Genomic DNA, 21,718 nt, shown 5'->3' on the forward strand with positions numbered 1-21,718 from the left:
TAAGTACTCGGGAGCAAGACCATGTAGGGCTTTATAAGTCAATAAAAGGATTTTATAATCAATACGGAATTTAATAGGTAGCCAATGAAGTGATGATAGCACTGGACTAATTTGATCAAATTTTCTAGTTTTAATGAGGACCCTGGCTGTGGCGTTTTGGACTAATTGGAGTTTGTTTAAATTCCTGCTTGTGCATCCTGACAGTAATGCGTTACAGTAGTCTAGCCTAGAAGTAATAAAAGCGTGTACTAGTGTTTCTGCATCACGCAGGGACAGGGCATTTCTTATCTTGGCAATGTTGCGAAGATGTAGAAAAGCTGTCCTAGTGATGCTGCCTATGTGTTGATCGAATGATAAATCTGAATCAATTATAACGCCAAGATTTTTTGCTGCTGATCCAGGTGTGGCTGGAAAGTCGGCGAGATTTAAGATTAAATCTGGTAATTTACTTCTTGCTAATTTTGGACCCAGAAGGAGAACCTCTTTGTTCCTGTTTAATAGGAGGAAGTTGCGTGACATCCAGCCTTTCACGTCTTTTACACAGTCCTCCATTTTCTTTAACCTGTATTTGTCATCAGGCCTGGCTGATATGTACAGTTGAGTATCGTCTGCATAACAATGAAAGTTTACGCCATGGTTACTTATAACTGTGCCTAACGGTAACATGTATAGTGTAAATAATAATGGTCCTAAAATAGAGCCTTGTGGAACTCCAAATCTCACTTTTGAATAAGTGGAAGATAAATTGTTTACCCTAACGAACTGATAACGTTCTGATAGGTAAGATCTGAACCATGATAGGGCTGTCCCTGTGACTCCAACCATGTTTTCTAACCTTTCTAAGAGAATATTGTGGTCTATTGTATCGAAAGCCGCGCTAAGGTCAAGTAGCAGTAAGAAAGATATGTAGCCTTGATCAGAGGCAAGAAGAAGATCATTAGTTATCTTAACTAGAGTCGTCTCAGTGCTGTGGTGTGGCCTGAATCCAGATTGAAATTTTTCATATATATGGTTCTTATGTAGATATGAACTAAGTTGTTGGGCCACAGCTTTTTCTAAGATCTTTGATATAAACGGTAAGTTAGAAACAGGCCTGTAATTAGACAAAACGGTGACATCAAGATTTGGTTTCTTGATCAGGGGTTTGATAACTGCTAGTTTAAAAGCTTTGGGTACATGGCCCAGACCTCCACCAAGCACACAGCTCATATCACTCCTATTCTTCGACAGCTGCATTGGCTTCCTATTAACTCTAGGATCAAGTACAAAATCCTTCTTCTTACCTTCAAGTCTTTACATGGTCTGGCTCCGACATTCCTTTCTGATCTCATTTCTTTATACTGTCCCTCTCATGCCCTCCGATCTTCTAATGCTGGACTCCTCACGGTTCCCTCAACTAGACTTTCTACTATGGGTGGCAGATCTTTCAGTGCTGCTGCCCCCAAACTCTGGAATTCTCTACCTTCCACTCTTAGTAATTGGTCTTCTCTGTCTCCTTTTCTGTTTTCAGCTGCTGGGAGGTTCAGGCTGTTATGTTATTATGTGCCACTATTAGATTAATCAAGCTATTTTTCATCTCTTCATATTTTGTTGCCTGAAGTGGGTAAAAAGAAATGACCTGAAAAGCTGCAGTGAGACAATGATTTATTTTAAATACACTATATAAATAAAACAGTGAATAATCCTATGCACATCTACCTTAACAGGCACCATAAAGTGAATTGCCAGAGGTGTTCAAAAGTGTGACTAAAGATGAATATTTATATGAGACAGCTGATATTATGTTTACACCTGTCTTAGCTCAATCTTCTTCACTTCTGAAGTATAATATACTGACAATATACTGAGTATAATATACTCAATAGTGTTTGCGTAGCTAACAATGGGGAGGAGACAGACCTCCAGATACATTATTTGTGACAGTACTCTTCACTCGCCAGCTCACATATGGGAACTAAATTGCTGTATGGCTGTGATGTCATAACTATGAACATATTTATATATGACCACCCATATAGCCCACAAAGGTTTATCCCACCAATAACTGCATAACACCTAAATTCATCAAGGTATGAAAAACAGCCCTGCTGGTTTAACTGCTTAAGCTCTCAGGCCCAATGCCATTTCTTCTCTTGCTCAGCCTTCTTGCCAACTTTTCTTTTTTTCTGCTAACACTGATAGGGCAGGGGGTGAAATGGGATTGGCCCTGAGTCCGTCTGCGGGCTCACACTTCAGCCTCTCACTGCCACAAATACATCAACTACAGCTCAAACTGTTGGAAACCATAATATTAACAGTTAGAGTTCTTTCACAAACAAGAACAACGTATAGTGTAGATTCTATGTTCTGTACAGGACACAGGTATTTCTATATATAGGTATAAATGTCTTAATCGATATTATTTATCATATACTATAAACTTTATATTATAATTACAACCACAGGACCACCACAGAGCAGGTATTATTTGGGTGGTGGATCATTTTCAGCACTGCAGTGTGGTGGTTTTTTTGTGTTGTGCTGGTGCGAGTGGATCAGCCACAGCAGTGCTGCTGGACTTTTAAAACACCTGTGTCACTGCTGGACTGAGAACAGTCCACCAACCAAAAATATTGAGTCAACAGCGTCCTGTGACCTCTGCTGGAGGACTAGAGGATGACTAACACAAACCATGTAGCAAGAGATGAGCTATTGTCTCTGACTTTACATCTGCAAGATGGACCAACAAGATAGGCATGTCTGATAGAGTGGACAGTGAGTGGACCCAGTGTTTAAAACTCCAGCAGCACTGCTGTGTCTGATCCACTCGCGACACACACTAACATGTCACCACCACATCAGTGTCACTGAGAATGATCCACCACCCAAATAATACCTGCTTCTGTGTTGGTCTCCAATGCTAAAGGCACTGTGCAATATAATATTTCTGCTTTAGCATCTTAAATTCAGAGGCTAACATTCTACATCCCAAGACTTATTATTCTGTAACTACATGGAAAGCAAGCAATGGTTGCATTTTTCTTAAATTATAGGACTTTGAAATAGAAGCCATCCAGTTCATGCCATGTTCATGTACAAGCTAATTCAAGTTAGGCTACCAAAGTAAATGCACTGCACAACAGGCACATAGTTTTGATGTAATAAAAATAATTGTAAAAGAAAAAAATAACAAAATACATTACCTGCATTGTGGCACAGGGAACTGTGTCCTCAAATCATAAACGGACCACCTGCATGTCTCTAGCAGCCCAGCTCAGGCAGATTCTTTCTATGCATGACCTGAGCCAAACAAAGCTGAAGTCCCAGGTGAGAGAATCTTTCTCCTCAGTCTGGATCGATACCTCTCCTGCTGAGTCTAACTACTCTGGCATGCTGTGTTTACTCTGCTACCTAATCACATGTAGACAGAAACAGCACCTCTAGCACAACCCACTGCTGAGCTTCATATCAAACTGAGCTTTCAGGCGTTAAATAATTAATAACAGGAATGAGCTGATATCTTAATGTATCTGGAAATAGTGATTCCCAGAGTCGTACAGCAACAAAACATCACTCTGAATCAGCTCAGTGAATCTGATCTGAAATCATTTTCTCACCTCATCACTGTAAGTTGGTTAGTAAATGAATTACACCAACATCAGTCAGATCCTCACATCAACTGATACCCATATCATGGCTGGAGATGTACACTATGTCCAAAAGTTTGCAGACACTTGCTTATCCAAACATTTCTTCTGAAATCAAAGGGATTCATAGTACGTTTGCCCCTCTTAGATGCAGTAACAGCTTCTACCTATCTGGAAAGACTTTACACTAGATAACATAACACTGGCCTGAGGATTAATTTGATTGCATTCAGCCACAAGAGTATTAGTGATGTCAGGTACTGATGTTGAATGATTAGTCCTGGACAATAAACATCTTTCCAACTCATCCCAAAGGTATTGGATGGAGCTCCATCACTTCAGAGAACACAGTTCTACCTCTCCAAAGCCACATGCTGGGGGGCTTTATGCCCCTCCAGAATATGCCTGCCACCAGACATGGTGACCTCAGGCTCATGTGTGGCTGCTCCAGAGTATCCCATTCTACTGGGAAATGCTTTTTTTTGGAAATTCAACAAACTGTGTGCACACCTACATCCCCAATGGGTGCAAAGTAGCTGTGAAGTGTTGTCTGGATACTCTTGAATATAAAGTGTATCTGTCAAAACTATTGTACAGCTGACATGAGCATGTGACCTTTAACTGATATGAGTTGCATCCAATGTTGGCAGCTTTTCTTCCATCTTAGCATCTGTGTATTCCAACTCAACCTGATGCAGTAGCAAACGCAACTTCTCAAACTACCCACCTGCTGCTGCAGTAATGTGAACGTGAGCAGAATAAGAACTCCCTGATCACTTTGCTCAGTGCAGGTTTTCAGTATTATGAAAAATAATAATGATATATATATATATATATATATATTTTTTTTTTTTTTACTATTATTTTTATATACACACCAATCAGGCATAACGTGGGCACCTCCTAATTTCTACGCTCATTGTCCATTTTATCAGCTCCACTTACTGTATAGGTGCACTTTGTAGCTCTACAGTTACAGACTGTAGTCCATCTGTTTCTCTGATACTTTGTTAGCCCCCTTTTACCCTGTTCTTCAGTGGTCAGGACCCCATGGACCCTCAGAAAACAGGTACTATTTGGGTGGTGGATCATTCTCAGCACTGCAATAACACTGATGTGGTGTGTGTTGTGCTGGTACGAGCGAATCAGACGCAGCAGTGCTGCTGGAGTTTTTAACACCTTAGTGTGAGTTCATTTAATTCAGAGTAATTAGAAAATCCAGGGCTGGAAACTGGATACAATATCCAGTTATGAAGATCTCTGCTACAGTGGATCTCTTTTGCTCCCATCAGAGAAAAGTGTGGGCTCATTTTACTGGAGGGGACTGGTTCTTGTGTTCCAAAACCCTGTACAAAAAAGTAAAAAACCTTGTACTATTTCGAGAAAAATGTGATGTATCAAGAAAAAAGTCATACTATTTGCAGAAAAAAGTCGTAATATTTTGAGAAAAAAAAATCATACAATTCCGACATTAAAGTGTCAGGAAAGGTCGCAATATTGTGGTAAAGTACCTAGAATTTTAAAAACGTAACATTAAAACATAAAAGGCTAGAGTCCAAGAGAGAAGACAGTGTGTGGGGTCATATTTTTGTTCCTTATCTAAGAGTACGGTAGAGATACCACCCCAGTGACACAGTGCCAGTTTAGTACCTTTTTCCTGAGCGAGTCAAATGATGGTTAGATTATTAAACTTGGAAACTGTAGAAGACTAGCTACGTTTCTCATATCTCAGCTCTATAGTTATTTGGAAGACACACACGCACTTTGGCTGAGACATCAAGAATAAAGAAATGCAGCAATCAATTCCCAGTCATTTTATATACCATGTAAAATATGTACAGACTATTATACAGCCGTATACAAGAGTTTAACCCCTAGTTAAATTGTGTGTTGTTGATTTAGGTGAGAATAAGTAACATTTTCTACAGAGAAAACATTTAAATATATTTTAAACATGCCTGACATTCTAATGCACAATTTCTATTTCTCTACTGAGTTTTTCATGTTGGGGAAAAAATAACATAATAAAATATAAAATGTGCCATATATTTTTGAACAGGCCGTATTTAACCAAGTGCGGTCAGACTTGCAACGGAATCAATATAACAATTTACAGCATATAACCCAACAACACTATATTTAACCAAGGAATGTACAGTTGTATCTGAGCTTTATAGTTAGTTGGTAGACACACATGCACTTTGGCCGTGTTTAAAACACACAAAGAAACATTAACTACCATTTAATATGAACAGTTACTGCAACACGGCAATAGTAATGGAGACATCTACTACTGGCCGTACTACAAAGCAGCAAGCTAGCATTTTGTGGCAGATGGCGACCCGAGCTAGTCAGCGTCTTATTCGAATTTTCCCATTCCACCTTAGATGGTGCAGCAGTGACATGTGAACCGTCTAACAGCAGCACCATTTAAGGTGGAACAGGAACATTCGAACAAGAAGCTGGCAAATAAAAAGCTGAGAGTTGTTCATTTTACCCCGTAAACAATACATAAAGAATAAAAACATGGTTCTTAGCCAACATTTCTGAGTACATACTGACTGTTTGTAACCCGGGAACATATTTGATTCGTCCAGAGCCCTGCTGGTGACATCCTGTATAAATAAAAATAATGCATGGCCACGCCTTATTAACGTGTGGGAACGAGATCCTAATGTGTGGTCACGACTTAGTAAAGTGTGGGAATGAGATGATTAAGTGACTGTTTGGTGACTCTTTGACTTACAGTGCAGTAGAAAAAAAAATGCAAACCTGAAATGTATCATAAAACTATTGTAAAGCGACGTTTCATGCACCAGGCTGAATATTCATAACTATTTCATGTATTAATATACTGTGAAGGAGCAATTAGAGGCATTAAGCTCTTCAGATGTCTGGTCACCACCACTGTGAACAATTCTGGGGCCAGATTCACAAATTGTCTTGAAGAAAATCTTAAATGCGCATTTCTTTCTTTACTACGCACTTAAGAAAAAAGTTCTTATTAATAATTATTATTATTCTTCAAAAACCTCCTGAAGAATTTTTCTCATTTCTTTCTTAATGTTTCGCTTCAGAGTAAATATAAGAGCAAATTGTTTTCTTAAATGCTGATAAATATTTTCTTAACCTTACCTGACCTTAACCTGACCATCATGCATATCTTAGTCTCTACGACTTTGACAAAGTAAACCTCTGAAAATACATATGAAAACATTTTAAGAGAATATTTAGACCTTAAAAGTTTCTTATTCTTATGAACTTCTTGGCGTTTCTCTTAAGATCCTTCATAAGTGTTTTTTCAGGAAGGTTTACATGAATCTGCCTCAGCAAGTCAAGAGCAGCAAGTTTCACATCAGACTACTCAGAATGACTTTGTTTGCATCTCAACATTTAAATTAAGCAGAAAATTTGAACAACGGGTGGATTTCAATTTTAAGAGCTGTTAAAGTGGAATTTCACCAGTTTTCACAATGTACGCATCACTCAGTGGCTAAGATGTAAACAAAGTCATTCAGAGTGCTTTGATGTGAAGTCTTAACTTGCTGAGTCAGAATCGTTCACAGTGGTGGAACCAGACGTCTGAAGAGCTTAATGCCTCTAAAAGCTCCGTCACAGAAAGTCACTACATGAAATGGTTATGAATTCATTGGTGCCTGAGACATTATGCTACTTTTGAGATAAAGTTCAATAACATGATCCATTCTTGGTACATGCAGGGCGTTGTGAGGCAAAAAAGACGTGTAGGTTCACTGGTGGTTGTGGATAATAAATAAAATGACTATATTTGTGTTGGAGACATTGTGACCCGTGGTTCCTGTCACCACCACTGGTTTCTCTACAACGAATCATTTCATATCAGACCATGAATGACTCTGTATACATCTGAAAATGTGAATTATGAAAAGCTGGTGGAATCCCTCTTCAATAGAAAGCTTATTTCTTCATGGTGAGTATTGCCAGTGCACAGGGACGGTCACTATGGAAACACCCAAGCTTAAATCACTATAGCAACATCAACAGAGTTTAATATCTATCAAGTAATTAATCCAAGGATATTTAAAATGTACCCAAACCAAAAAATCAGCGAAAAGTTCTGAAGCTGGCGTTGGAGAAACATGAAAGACTGGATGCACAATGCATCTTTTGAGTGATGCAGGTTTCAGGCAGAACTGCATAAATTCAATGACCTTCAAAGGACGTCTTCTTTAAAAATGCTGTGTGTGTGCTTACATACTGTAGGCTCTGTGCAGAGGCTGGGGCTCAAATGCAGGCAGCGTCTACACACTTTTGAGAAAAAATTATTTTAAAAAATTCATATAGCTCCCATAGGTCACCCCTGAATTTTTTCACGTCAGCTAAATTCACATCCCAGGCTGTTTTCTTCCTCTCTGAGCTAAACAGGACTTTTCTAGACATGAGAAAGAAGTCCATCCATCCTCCGGTTCACCTGCACAATGACCAGCAGACGCTCTGATTTAAATGTCACCATCATTATTTATTCTTTTAGCATACATACAGTATAATATAAATATAAAATATGCATTTTTATTTTTAAAATTGGTGAGACATCATTGTATCTGTGTTGAGACAACCATACAAACAGTTTTAATTCTACCAAAAGTGGTTATGCAGCTGTAACAAACTCTCATTACGGTGCCATTCTAAAATAAGAGACGTAGAGACGTTTACTCTATACTGTATTTAACAAAGAATAAATAGCAGCATATGCACCACTCTGTAGAAACGGCATGAAATGCAACGTCAAACATACCTATTAGCACTGTACAAAAACAAAAGACCCATTCACAGTGGAGGAAAAAAATAAAACAGATGGAACGATGTAAAGATGAATATCTTTTTTTTTTCTTTTTCTTTTTTTTTGGTTTTGCTGACATGCTGTTGAGTTGCTAAAAGTCAGAAGGTGAAGTACTGGGCGAACCACTCTTGTCTTTGAGGATCTGGGGAGGCTACAGGCGACTCTTCTGTCTCAGGAGGGCTGTGGAGTAAGAGAGAGAGACATATAGAGATAGACAGATAGTGAGAGAGAGAAAAGAACAGAGGTGCGCGGTGGTTATCCTGCATACTGCAGTTTCCTTTCTCTGGACTTAGGGTTCAGCTTTCATGCACTTTCTATTCATGCACTCATCCATCAATGTGACAAACAACATGAACGCATTTTGTCATATTTCTCTGTCTCATCAAAGGTTTTGATAAACAAACCACAGTCTTTCTCACTTCACTTCCCAAAAAATGAACCAAAGAATTCAGTTCAGCCCTCAGTGCTGTGATCTGAATTCATGCCATCGGTTTCTCTGAGGGCCTTTTGCTCTGAACAGGCAAAAACTCATAATAACTTCAGACTTATTGAATTATGAGGAAATGGAATAGTCTGACCTTGTGTTTATGTATTTAAGTCTCGACGTTGCTTGCGTTCCTCTTATGTGACCCTTTATGTGGGCCGTAAAAGAAAACTCAATTTTCCTTCAAGGTGAAAAACGCAGAGCGCACTGCTGCCTTCTGTCTGCTGTCAGTCCAGAATCATTTAGCCCTGGCTAGCTTACACTTACAGAAAAATTAATTACATCTAACCTGGCTTGCTGCACTCGTAACAGTAAAAGTTCCCAAATGATTTTTGGCCTGGACATTCAGCTCTACGAAAAGCCTCTGATTGGTACAGAGCCTTTGGATTATGATAAGGTTTTAAAAAGGGGCATAAAATTAACCTAAAATCACTTTGACAGATTTTGTGTTTCCATCCATCACTTTTTCCCAGCATGCACTACGCAATCACATATGGTGGGTTCCAAAAGTCTGATACATTGAAAATCTGGGAATTTGTTTCATTTAATCATGGAAATAAACAACAGAAAGTTCGTAAATGTTGAAAACATGTAAAAGACTATGACAAATAAAAGGTAGAAGAAATACTCAAGGTCTGCACTATTTCTAGGCCACTATTCCAATTTAAGCAAATCTGTGGCATTGACCTTGTTAAGGCCTTTCCACAAAAAGGTCAGACTGTTTTCAGTCTGATCTCTTCCACTGAAGCTCGACTCTCAGGTGGATGCAATCTGCTAATCGGAAGTTGTTGCCCAAATACTGGGAATATCATCTGTTCTTGGAAAAATAAATTAGAATAGAACGCAAAATAGAAGCATTTTCACTAGATGTCTCAGACTTGTCAACTCCCCTGTACATCTATTGGGAGTTCCCTTACTTTAATAAAGAAATGCACCAACATGGAAGCTAATAAACGTGTGATATTCAGCTTCCTATGACTAACTTTAGCTGCATGCCACCTTCTAGACACATCATCAATGGGGAGTTTTTCTAGTCTTTAAACTGCAGAATCTCAGTTTAAACAGAGTGTAACAGAGACTGTTCCACTACATTGTTGGAGGTGATAGGCATGTGAACGTGGATGTGATGGTTCCATTTTTTATTTTGGCCTTTAAACTTCAAAAATGTACACTGTAAAAAAAATGGCTCATCAGTTCAACCTAAAAATTACTTTGTGTAATAACAAGCAACTGAACTAGTTTTACTAAAGTCAAAAATTTGTTCAAGGTGTTTATTTAGGTTGAGTAAAACTAGATGATTTACTTGTTACCACATGAAGTCTTTTTTTAGGTTGATCTGACAAACCATTTTTTAAGGTGTACACTTTATTTACACTTTATTTATTGTTCACTGAAAGGTTATTTAGAGGTTCGTCTATGGACCCGAGTTTGTGTGTCACTTTGTAATGACCTGCCATATAAGGACTCTAAAAAGTCTAAGTCGTTTTCTCCACTGGGAGAAACGAATGGCGTCTACCACATCCTGTGGTAACCAGAAATGTTCCATGCAGATGTTGATAAGTGTCCCGTGTACATTTTTTGGTAAATTTTTTTTGAAGGGTGGCTACATAACACATTCACATCACCTTACATAAACACTTCATAACATGTTCATGAATGCTTAAATCAACAATCGTAAACTATACATGTTTTACATGATATTAATATGGACTACAAGGTCATTTTACCGAAAGATGTTCTTCAAAAGAAATGTTCTCATTTTTTATTTTGATAACTTTATTATTTTCAGTGGAACTCCTCATTTCTGGACTGCCAGCACTAAAATGACCTGGCTTTATCCCTTTGGACAGAAAGTGCCTTCACACTTTTTTTTTCTCAAGCATCTGTATTTTGCACTATGCCATTCTTTCCACTTTTTACTCTATTCTTTAAAAATGTACTGTTAATTCAACAGTCTATACATAGTTGTGGAGAATGTTATGTAAACTAAGTTTAACTTTCTTGGGGTAAATGCCAACACTGTTATCCCAGTTACTTTGGAGGTTTGATTTTTAGTGATGTTCTTCCTCACTTATGGTTTTGGAGCAGGGACAAGTGTAACTGCGCACTGGTTATCCTGTGAAACTCACACTTTTGAGGTTAAAATGTGACATGCACTGTTATCTCAAGGAATGATTCCTTTTTTGCATTATGTCAATGTACATTCAAGTGGTGAGTCTTTGACTTTCTTCACACAGGGTGCTGATAATTTTGTAAGAAATGTCCTTTATAAGTTTACCCCGCTTTGCCTTTACCACAATAGTGAGGTAAGCCACGTTGTCCTGACTAAAGTGCATGTTACATGAATGGATGGACATGGATAAGTATTATGGACCTGTCCCACCATCACACAAAGTTTGAGACTTTAAGTTGATTGACTGTTCAGAGCACATGAATGCTGCTTTGCATGTCACTTTACTATATGCTGTATTAACAGCTCCCTAAAATGCTATGAATCACTTATGAATGTTGTCTTGCATGTCACTTCACTAGATGGACAGTGAATTACTCAAACATACTATATATATATAAATTATTTTACATAACATTTTCCCCAACTATGTATAAACTGTTAACAGTACATTTTTAAAGAAGAGTAAAAAGTAGAAAGAATAGCACAGTGCAAAATACAAATTCTTAACGAAAAAAAAAATAATTAAAGTCTAGGTAAAAAGTGTGAAAGCACTTTCTGTACAAAGGGATAAAGCCAGGTCATTTTTATGCTGGCAGTCCAGAAATGAGGAGTTGAAAATAAAGTTATACAAAATAAAAAAATGAGGACTTTTATTTTGAAAAACATCTTTTGGTAAAATGACATTGTAGTCCATATTAATATCATGTAAAAGTAAAATCATGTATAGTTTACGATTGTTGATTTAAGCATTCATGAACATGTTATGAAGTGTTTATGTAAGGTGATATGAATGTGTTATGTAGACACCCTTCAAATAAAGTGTTACCCAATTTTTCCCATAATGTCTTTGGGTTTTCTGAATAACGTGTTCATTAAGTTGTACAAATATGAATAATGTTTAACTGACATCCTTAAGTCATGTGAAAATGAACTGTATCTACACATTACTTCAACACTGCTATGTAACAACAACAACTCAAACAGTAGGTTACTATGGCCGAAATCTCTTAACTTTCACATGTGAAAAGGTTCGCTGATTCTGTAGGGTAGTTTGATGAGGCTGTGAGTCTCAGGATGCAAGTTTAGCACACATCAGTGTTAGACTGTGTGCAGCGTGTATGTAGAAATATTGCTATTTTGACTATTTAACAATTCCATAATTCAAGTGATAGTGATATTCAGAGGGGAAATGTATGTAGGACAAAATGTGGCTATGGAATGTGATAGAGGCAATTTTCCATAATGAAATTCATCTTTCCCCATAGACAACAACACCTTAGACATAGGGTTAGTCTGGGTTTAGTCTGGTTGTATTTGGCAAATGATCTATAGCATTGCTCCAAAGAATCCTTCTAGCACCTTTATTTTTTAAAGGGCCTATATCCTATATTTTTCATGTACATCCACTTTAAACATTTTCCTTGCCTTGCCTTGTGACTGTGCCTTTTACGATGACGAGCTCTGTTTTGATTAGCAGACCTGTATTGTGCTTGATTCAAAAAGCAGACTAGGCTAAAACACTCCAGTGTGAATGGGTGGGGCTAAATAGGCAGATATATGTGAATGCGTTGGTTTTCCTGACATCAAGTCTAGAATGTCTAGAACAATACAACAAATCCAGCAAACTGCACCATTTCAGAGTTGGTGCAAAGTAAGAAATATTTCTTGTTCTCTGCAAGTTTTGGCTTATTGTTTGCTGTATGTCTGACTGACATCTGGATCTCTCCCAGTGAATCAGCTCTGCAGAGGCTGCAGGCCACTGACGGGCAGCAGATGCCTCCTATCTAAGAAGGCCTTCACAATCAAGTGTTTTGAGAGCCAGAGAGGAAAAAGTGAAAAGCAAGGAGACAGGAGACAGACAGTTCTTCAAGTCTAACTAGCTAATAGGAGGTGTCAAGTGCCGGTAATCGTGGTGAGCTAAAATGGCTCATTATAAGAAAGTGACTGCATACAGATTACAATATAATCAGTGAAATATCTCAGAAATGGATGATTCACCTGAATATTTAAACTGCCTGAAAGACAATGGGATTTTTGCATACTGTCATCAAGCACAACAAAGGCAAGGAAATGAGTTTTGAGGCTTTCATGAGGCATCATGAAAATGTCACTTCACTCTACAGTGTCAGATACGGTGGGAGTGCTAATCACTGAAAAGATGAAGCGTGGTAATTTAGCACCGTATCGGTTCTAATTTTGAGCTGCAAAACTGTAAACTACCATGAATTCTTACTGTTAGAGTCCTTAGTTTTCATAAACACAGCACCAACTCTTTGAATGAACGCATCTTCAGTCAGCCAACTCCTAAAACCATTTGCGCTCGACTCAAAGACTCATTTCTATTCAGGAATATCTCTGCCGCAATCAGTGTTCTCTGTCCCAGATGCCTCAGTTCCAGCAAACTCAATTTAGCGCTCAGTTGAGCATGTATATTAGCCTTTTCATCACCAACTCAACTCCTCCCTGCCCACAGACAAAGGGGTGATGGCTTTAACCCTTACAAAGAACATAGTAATCATACACACGTCCCCCTTGGCAGGTGCTGGACTGAGGTGTAATACTTGAAAAGGAGGATAAGGCCACATGCATATAATATGCTCTAGTACACATCTTTATTGTGGGAAACACAGCTGGAGCATATTTGGGTTTGTGGGTTCATCATCCTTCCCAAAAACAACCATTGCAAAATCCTAAAGCTTTTGAGTGTTTACTGTTAGGATTTAGGATTTAGGTGACTTCCACCCAATTGTAGCTGGATTAGTTTTACACTGTAATGTAAGTGATTACTAAAGCTATACACAATTTTATCTGACACAAACCTACAATTTGCACAGATTTTCACCATATTTATTCTGGAGCGATTTTAATTCAGTAGGAATCTTCACAGTGTGTATTTTTTACAGTCTGACATTAACAATCACATTTTATTGTATTGCACTGTGTATTGTAGTTTCAACTCTGTTCCTTTTTTCTGGGTATCTGCAGTGACGTTTGTTTCTAGCAGTATCTGAGCTCAGGTCTGTCTTTTTCCCTAACCTGTTGGTCACTAGCAAAGATACTTTCTCTAGACAGACAAAGCACTTCTTGTAAGTCGCTCTGGATAAGAGCGTCTACTAAATGCTGTAAATGTAAATGTAAACAACTGTAGGGTCATTTTTATTCCGATAGTGAGTGTGATTAAAATTGATTTAATCCAGTATGAATCTAAAATGTGTGCAGTTTTTACAGTCTGACAGTAATAATTGCAGAGTGATTATAATCCAGTATAAATCTGTAGCGTGTATAGTTTTACAGTCTGACAGTAATAATTGCAGAGTGATTATAATCCAGTATAAATCTGTAGCGTGTATAGTTTTACAGTCTGACAGTAATAATTGCAGAGTGATTATAATCCAGTATAAATCTGTAGCGTGTATAGTTTTACAGTCTGACAGTAAAAATTGCGGAGTGATTATAATGGAACTTGGAGGAATTCAATTAGTTCTTTATCTTGTACAAATCAGCAAGTAAAATCCTGACAAATCACACTACACAACCTCGGTAAAACCAATCCAGCACCAATATTTCAAATACCTTGCGCAGGGATAATATGTCCTATTTTATAAAGAGGTGCTGATCTACCATGTTTAATCGCTTTCTAGGTAAAAGTGTTTTGGGGGCTGATTTTGCTCTTTCCCCTGTGGCTAATACCTCTGTGTATTAGTGTTTCCCAATATTGTCCTGAGGAAACCTCCAGATAATCCACATTTCTGCATTGTCCCAGCTCCCAACACAGCTGAACCAAACCTGAATACCTGCTACAGGCAAAGTCTTTATAGGTGGGTCTTGGAAAGGGCCTCTGAACATTATTTACAGTCATTTATGACCAGGCTATCTGCTTGGGGACAGAAACCAGAACCTGATATCCAAGATAATACACTGCTCAAAAAAATAAAGGGAACACTCAAATAACACATCATAGATCTGAATGAATGAAATATTCTCATTGAATACTTTGTTTTGTAGAAAGTTGAATGTGCTGACAACAAAATCACACAAAAATCAATGGAAATCAAATTTATTAACCAATGGAGGCCTGGATTTGGAGTGGAAAAGTGGAAAAACACACTACAGGCTGATCCAACTTTGATGTCCTTAAAACAGGTCAAAATGAGGCTCAGTATTATGTGTGGCCTCCACGTGCCTGTATAGATAGATAGATACATAGATAGATACTTTATTGATCCCGAAGGAAATTTAGGATGTATGACCTCCCTAGAACGCCTGGGCATGCTCCTGATGAGGTGGCGGATGGTCTCCTGAGGGATCTCCTCCCAGACCTGGACTAAAGCATCCGCCAACTCCTGGACAGTCTGTGGTGCAACGTGACGTTGGTGGATGGAGCGAGACATGATGTCCCAGATGTGCTCAATCAGATTCAGGTCTGGGGAACGGGCGGGCCAGTCCATAGCTTCAATGCCTTCATCTTGCAGGAACTGCTGACACACTCCAGCCACATGAGGTCTAGCATTGTCCTGCATTAGGAGGAACCCAGGGCCAACCGCACCAGCATATGGTCTCACAAGGGGTCTGAGGATCTCATCTCGGTACCTAATGGCAGTCAGGCTACCTCTGGCGAGCACATGGAGGGCTGTGCGGCCCTCCAAAGAAATGCCACCCCACACCATTACTGACCCACTGCCAAACCAGTCATGCTGAAGGATGTTACAGGCAGCAGATCACTCTCCACGGCGTCTCCAGACTCTGTCACGTCTGTCACGTCTGTGCTCAGTGTGAACCTGCTTTCATCTGTGAAGAGCACAGGGCGCCAGTGGCAAATTTGCCAATCCTGGTGTTCTCTGGCAAATGCCAAGCATTCTGCACGGTGGACGTCGGGCCCTCATACCATCCTCATGGAGTCGGTTTCTACCCGTTTGTGCAGACACATGCACATTTGTGGCCTGCTGGAGGTCATTCTGCAGGGCTCTGGCAGTGCTCCTCCTGTTCCTCCTTGCACAAAGGTGGAGGTAGCGGTCCTGCTGCTGGGTTGTTGCCCTCCTACGGCCTCCTCCACGTCTCCTGGTGTACTGGCCTGTCTCCTGGTAGCGCCTCCAGCCTCTGGACACTACGCTGACAGACACAGCAACCCTTCTTGCCACAGCTCACATTGATGTGCCATCCTGGATGAGCTGCACTACCTGAGCCACTTGTGTGGGTTGTAGAGTCCGTCTCATGCTACCACGAGTGTGAAAGCACCACCAACATTCAAAAGTGACCAAAACATCAGCCAGAAAGCAGAAAGGTACTGAGAAGTGGTCTGTGGTCCCCACCTGCAGAACCACTCCTTTATTGAGTGTGTCTTGCTAATTGCCAATAATTTCCACCTGTTGTCTGTTCCATTTGCACAACAGCTGTGAAATTGATTGTCAGTGGACAGTTTGATTTCACAGAAGTTTGATTTACTTGTGTAACTTATTGTGTTTGTGTGTTTACTTATTTACTTATGTTGTTACTTGTATATTGTGTTAAGTGTTCCCTTTATTTTTTTGAGCAGTGTATTTTGTGGCTAATATACTAATTCCTAAGCAAATGCCTTCTCACTGATAAAACATATATCCATGTGTAGGGTTCATCAGTCCGACTGCAAACAAGCTTTGCTTACACCAGCCTTCTTTACGGTTGTGTCTATGGTTATTCTGTTGATAATGTCTCTAGTAAAAGGAGTGCATAAAAACAACAGCTTTTGCTAGTCTTGCTAGCCTAACATCTGCCTGGTGTTTCATCCCATATGCACGCTTGCATGCATACTTAAAGTGTGAGGGTTTGAGGGTTCCATATGGAATCATAAACACGGAAAGAACCCTTTGCATGATTAAAGATTGCATCTTTGCAATGGTTCTTTAGGTTGATGGAGAATGTGCTGTAGATGGTACTATATAGAAGTTTTTCAAAAAAGTTCCTAAATAGCACTAAAAAGGGCTCTTCAGTTACAGGCTTGACATCACAACAATAAAAGAACAGTTTTTCGTGCTATATAGAACCATTTTCAAAAAGTTTCTATATAGAACCCTCTATACCACATTCTCCGTCAAACGTGAAACGTGAAACGCTTTCTGATTGAATAGCACTAAAAAGGGCTCATATATATATATGTATATATAAAAGGGCTTTTATATATTTATATAATATATAAAAAAAATAAAAATAAAATATATATATATATATATATATATATATATATATATATATATATATATATATATATATATAAAACTATCATGCAAAGAGTTATTTGAGTGTTCATGAGTGAACCATTCCTTTCCTAAAGAACTCTTGAAGGATCTTTCTTAAGAGTGTGGCCAACAATCAGCTACTTTAATACAAGCAATTACAGACCATTGTTTAGTGTGATGTGTAGGGGCTGGTGAATCCCAGAATGAGGACACAACCAGAACAAAGCTACACGTTTTGGTTTGTGTGTGTGTGCAAATACGTGAGGATATCATGATAAAAGCTACAAAACACTTCACAGAGAACTACTGAAAGATTTTAAAGATGTCATGTTGTGAACAATCCACTACATCTATATCTTGTTATAGACTATATCTTGCTCTTAAAGGTTCCGTGACGGTGCAGGCAACTTGCTTGCAAAACTTTGTTTGCTGTCAGACCGATGAAGTCAATAAGAATGCAACTGACAAAATCTGGATAGTTGTGGGCATCACTTCATGTACTTGTGGGCAGAGCATTTGAGGCTGACACTACACCTTTACCAACAAGGTGACTGGCTTTTAAAGCAGTGTCCCATTCATGTTTCAATCCTAGAACTGTTTCTTCTGACAATGTCTGATCTGTTGGGAGCTTAGACAAAGCAAAATGTACAGTCTAGGGATCGCGGCTTGGGAACTGCTGGAGTAAGTGGAGTTTCAGTATGTTCATTTGCAGACGCAGGCTTGTCCTAGTGCAGTCATGCTGCTATATGGAGGTGGGGTCACCTTGTCCCAGCATGAGCCAGCCAGGCTGGGGATATGTGTGGTGCAGAGATGGGCAAGTCCCATGACAATGGAGGGCAGCCCTGCGCAAGTCCGTCTCGTCACCTCACCATCAGCTCATTCACATTCAGGACGGCATGCAAGCGGAAGTACACAGCAGCACCCCAGACGCAAAGGCACTTCCAGGAATGAGTGCAGCAGCAGCATCCGCCAAGCACAGCCTTGCATGCACAACACTCACACACGGCCCATGACATGCCAAGCAGCACAGAACCCAGTCAAAGGCAGAGGTTTATTTAAGAAAATGGACAAGGTTTAGAAACAGGCTGGCAAAATGCAAAGCAATTCACATACAGTTACATACAATGCAGAGGATGGTGGGAAATGAAATCTTACAATTGAATACAATTTAATTCTCTCAGTTTACACAGGTCTTATCACCCAAAAGTGCAGAATTAAGTGCAGTACAGAATGATGGTACTCATTTAAAAACATTTTAACAAGAGTTACATGAGTTGTATAACTTCCAGCACAGAGACGGAAAACACAAACCACAACACAGAGACAAAGAAAAGACATGAACTCCCAGCGTGCACGCAGACAGTGGGGACACATGCTCCCTTTTGCATTCCAATGCCATTTCCAAAGCTCATGTATGGGACTTAGTAGCAAGAATAATACTCATACATGTATACAGTAGTATTATAAAAGGTATCTCCCTTTATGCCTCTGGAAAGAAACCATGTGGATGAACTGACTTGCCAAAGTCTTACATTTTCAACTTACTGCACTGTTTTTAATGAACCTGTTCACTGAAAACACACTTATAGCAGAGGCCAATGGGCAAGTGCTGAAGAAACACCACAGCATTCATTTAAAGAGAACCCTGGGAGAACACAGTGTTGGTTCTTCACTCCCAGCTAAGTTTATTTCTCCCAGGACATTATCAATGTCTCTGAGGGATGAAGGCAAAGACAAAACAGCAGCACGTCCTTCTACCAGCATAACAATCAAGAGGGAATTCTCACACGACCCCCTTCTCCAAGCCTGGGAGAAAGCATTCATTATTCAAGTTAATGACTTGTTTCAGAGCCGAGTGATTGGTACTTTCAATCTGTAATTCACGATTTCACGCTTGCTGTTTATCAGAGAAGAGCCTGGGATCACAAAGCAAAAAAAATCAAGCCGTCAGTGTCACATTGGTTTCTCTCCAGTATCTCAAAGATGCTAGCGACAAAAGGGGATACTGCTGAAACCAGCAATGTCTACAAAAGTCTGAGCTCAGAAAAAAAAAATTCTTAGGACAAGTCTACAAGGAAAGGCTTCGTCGTGTTGGTGTGTCCTCTGGCCTGTGGTGTGGAGAGCGGTAGAGCAAGAGAGAGAGAGAGATGGCGTCTGTGGTGGAGAGGTGTGGCTCACCTCATGAATTTCTTGGGCTCGGTGGGAGGGGTCGGTGGGGGCAGTGGTTTGCTGGTGTTGAGCTCCAGCTGGTGAATGGGGGAGTTGGGGATGGGCTCGAGGCGACTGGGCTGGGGCTGGCTGCTCCCTGTCCCCGAGGCCTCCACATTGGCCCTTAGATTGGGTGAGCTGCTGAATCGATTGGCCGATTTGTCATTCTTTCGCTTTTGCTACACAAAAGAAGGACACAAAAACAACAAAAAAGAATATATAGATATATAGGAGGTGGGAAAGCTGCTCTGGTTAATAGAGCAGCTTCTGTTATGATTTCTTATTTTCTCATCCACAAATTAAGCTCATGTGTTGATGCTCAAGCTTGCACCTCTCAGCAGTGGAAGCAACAGTCGCTCTCAGCCAATCAAATCATAATGAGTCAAAACAGATGTGGCGAAAAGGAAGAGGCTACTGAAAGTTTGCAAGTGACAAAGAATGGCTTGGAAAGCAAAGAAGTACTGGATGTCTTAACAGCAAGAAAACAGGGACACGCACACACAGACACATACACTTAACCATACAAACGTACACATATGCACATATGTAACGCTGACACTGAAACAGATATTGGAAGTTATAAAACGGTGTTACTCAAATCTGGTTCTAGAGGGCCACGGCACTGCACAGGTTAGGGTTTTCCCACTTGACCACACTTGATTCAACTTGTTAGTTTCATTAGTTTTACCATCCAGCCTTTCATAAGTTGAATCAGCTGTGCTGCAGACAGAAAACTCTACGCTGTGTAGTGCCGTTGGCCCACAAAACTGGATTTAGAACACAGATGGGGCAGCAGTGAACCACCTGCTCATGCGCACAGGCCCATTGGGTTGGGATTGCTGCAACTACATTGAGATGGGACAAACAATTCCCTCCTCTGTCAGGACTAGGGGTGCATCAATATAGATGGGAAGATAATAATAACTGACAAAACCTTTTTATGGCCAATGCAGATACCAATACATGATCATTTTACTTTGTTTATTTTGACTTTGTATATATTTTTTTATATTTTGAAACAAATTTCAACTATAATCCATGATGATAGAGGTTAAAACTGTGAAGATCATTGATACATTTTGGAAGCAAACCTTCAAACTTTAGGATGTGGAGCAACACTGTCCATTTCACTGTGGTTATGAAAAAAACATTTAAAAAATGAAATTCCCACCACCAGTGACTTCACTTGCATAAGTGCAGGTGTAAAACTGGATTGCCAAGTTGTTGCCAGTTATAATTATCAACTCTAATTCCAAAATCTGACTGATAACAACTATAATTGTGAATAATAAAGCAGTGGCTAATATATTATGCACCCTTAGTCAAGCCTCTTTCTCCCAAAAGCACCACAGTGCTAAGATTACCATTACAGAACATGTTCAAGCTGACATTCTAAGGAACATTATGGTGATCTCTGTGCTGCAGTGCTTTTGAGAAATCAAATGCTGATAAAACTCAGGAGAGCTAATGATGGGCTCCTTATTTAGGCATGTCATGGGTAGATATGAACCTCATTATTCATACACACACAGCTGTTTCTGAATCTGCCTGCAAGTCCTGAATGTCTGTGTGCACTGCCTGTGATTGATGTAGGAAGTAGGAATGAGCAAGTGTTTGACTGGGTGGATGCTGGGTAAAGCCTCAAGCTAGGCTCTGAGATGACTTAATCATAGAAAGCTCTAAAAACTACAAAGAAAAGCAGCATATACACATATTACACCATTATTATTACTATCTAATGTATGTGTACATCTACAGCCAGGGATTAGAAACAGTTTGAGAAGCAAAACCTAAAGTGCTAAAAAGTTTAGGGCTGTCAAGCGATTCAAATATTAATTGTGACTAATTGCATTCTTTTGGTAGATAATCAAATTCCAATGTTAATCACCAACATCCAGTGAGAGCAACAGTGGCTGCATGTTCCAACCAATAAGTGTTTTTATGATATATATTATATATACAGTCAATGGTATAAAACTACTCTGCAGCTGTAGCCTCTAAAACAGAGCTTTAAATTTATTTTTTTCTGCAGTTTTTTACTTATTCAGTTTTCCTGCAAACTCTGACTAGTGTAGTCTGAGGAAAGCTGCCTCTAATGCTAACATCCTAATAAGCAAATTCACCCTGGCAGTAGCTGGAAATAACTTTCGTTTTTATGAAGAGTGGCATCACCGGAATTTCTAGCCATTTTTAAAG

General features: G+C 39.4%; 1 protein-coding gene across 2 annotated transcripts in view; it reads right to left on the reverse strand.

The window, feature by feature from the left end:
* Positions 1-8,430: 8,430 nt before the first annotated feature.
* The window catches only part of fam184a (family with sequence similarity 184 member A), a 194,164-nt gene continuing 180,876 nt past the window's right edge, over positions 8,431-21,718 (reverse strand). Inside the window, exons 18-19 of one of the 2 annotated variants that reach the window (XM_017692517.2) lie at positions 19,493-19,701; positions 8,431-8,625 (exon numbers count right to left, since the gene is read on the reverse strand). In XM_017692517.2, coding sequence (XP_017548006.1) covers positions 8,544-8,625; positions 19,493-19,701 — 291 coding nt within the window. In that variant the 3' untranslated portion in view covers positions 8,431-8,543. The remainder of the gene's footprint in view (positions 8,626-19,492; positions 19,702-21,718) is intronic. The other variant, XM_017692518.2, reaches the window with a different exon arrangement.

Source organism: Pygocentrus nattereri, chromosome 4 (genome assembly GCF_015220715.1).
Source record: "Pygocentrus nattereri isolate fPygNat1 chromosome 4, fPygNat1.pri, whole genome shotgun sequence".
Lineage (NCBI taxonomy): Eukaryota > Metazoa > Chordata > Actinopteri > Characiformes > Serrasalmidae > Pygocentrus > Pygocentrus nattereri.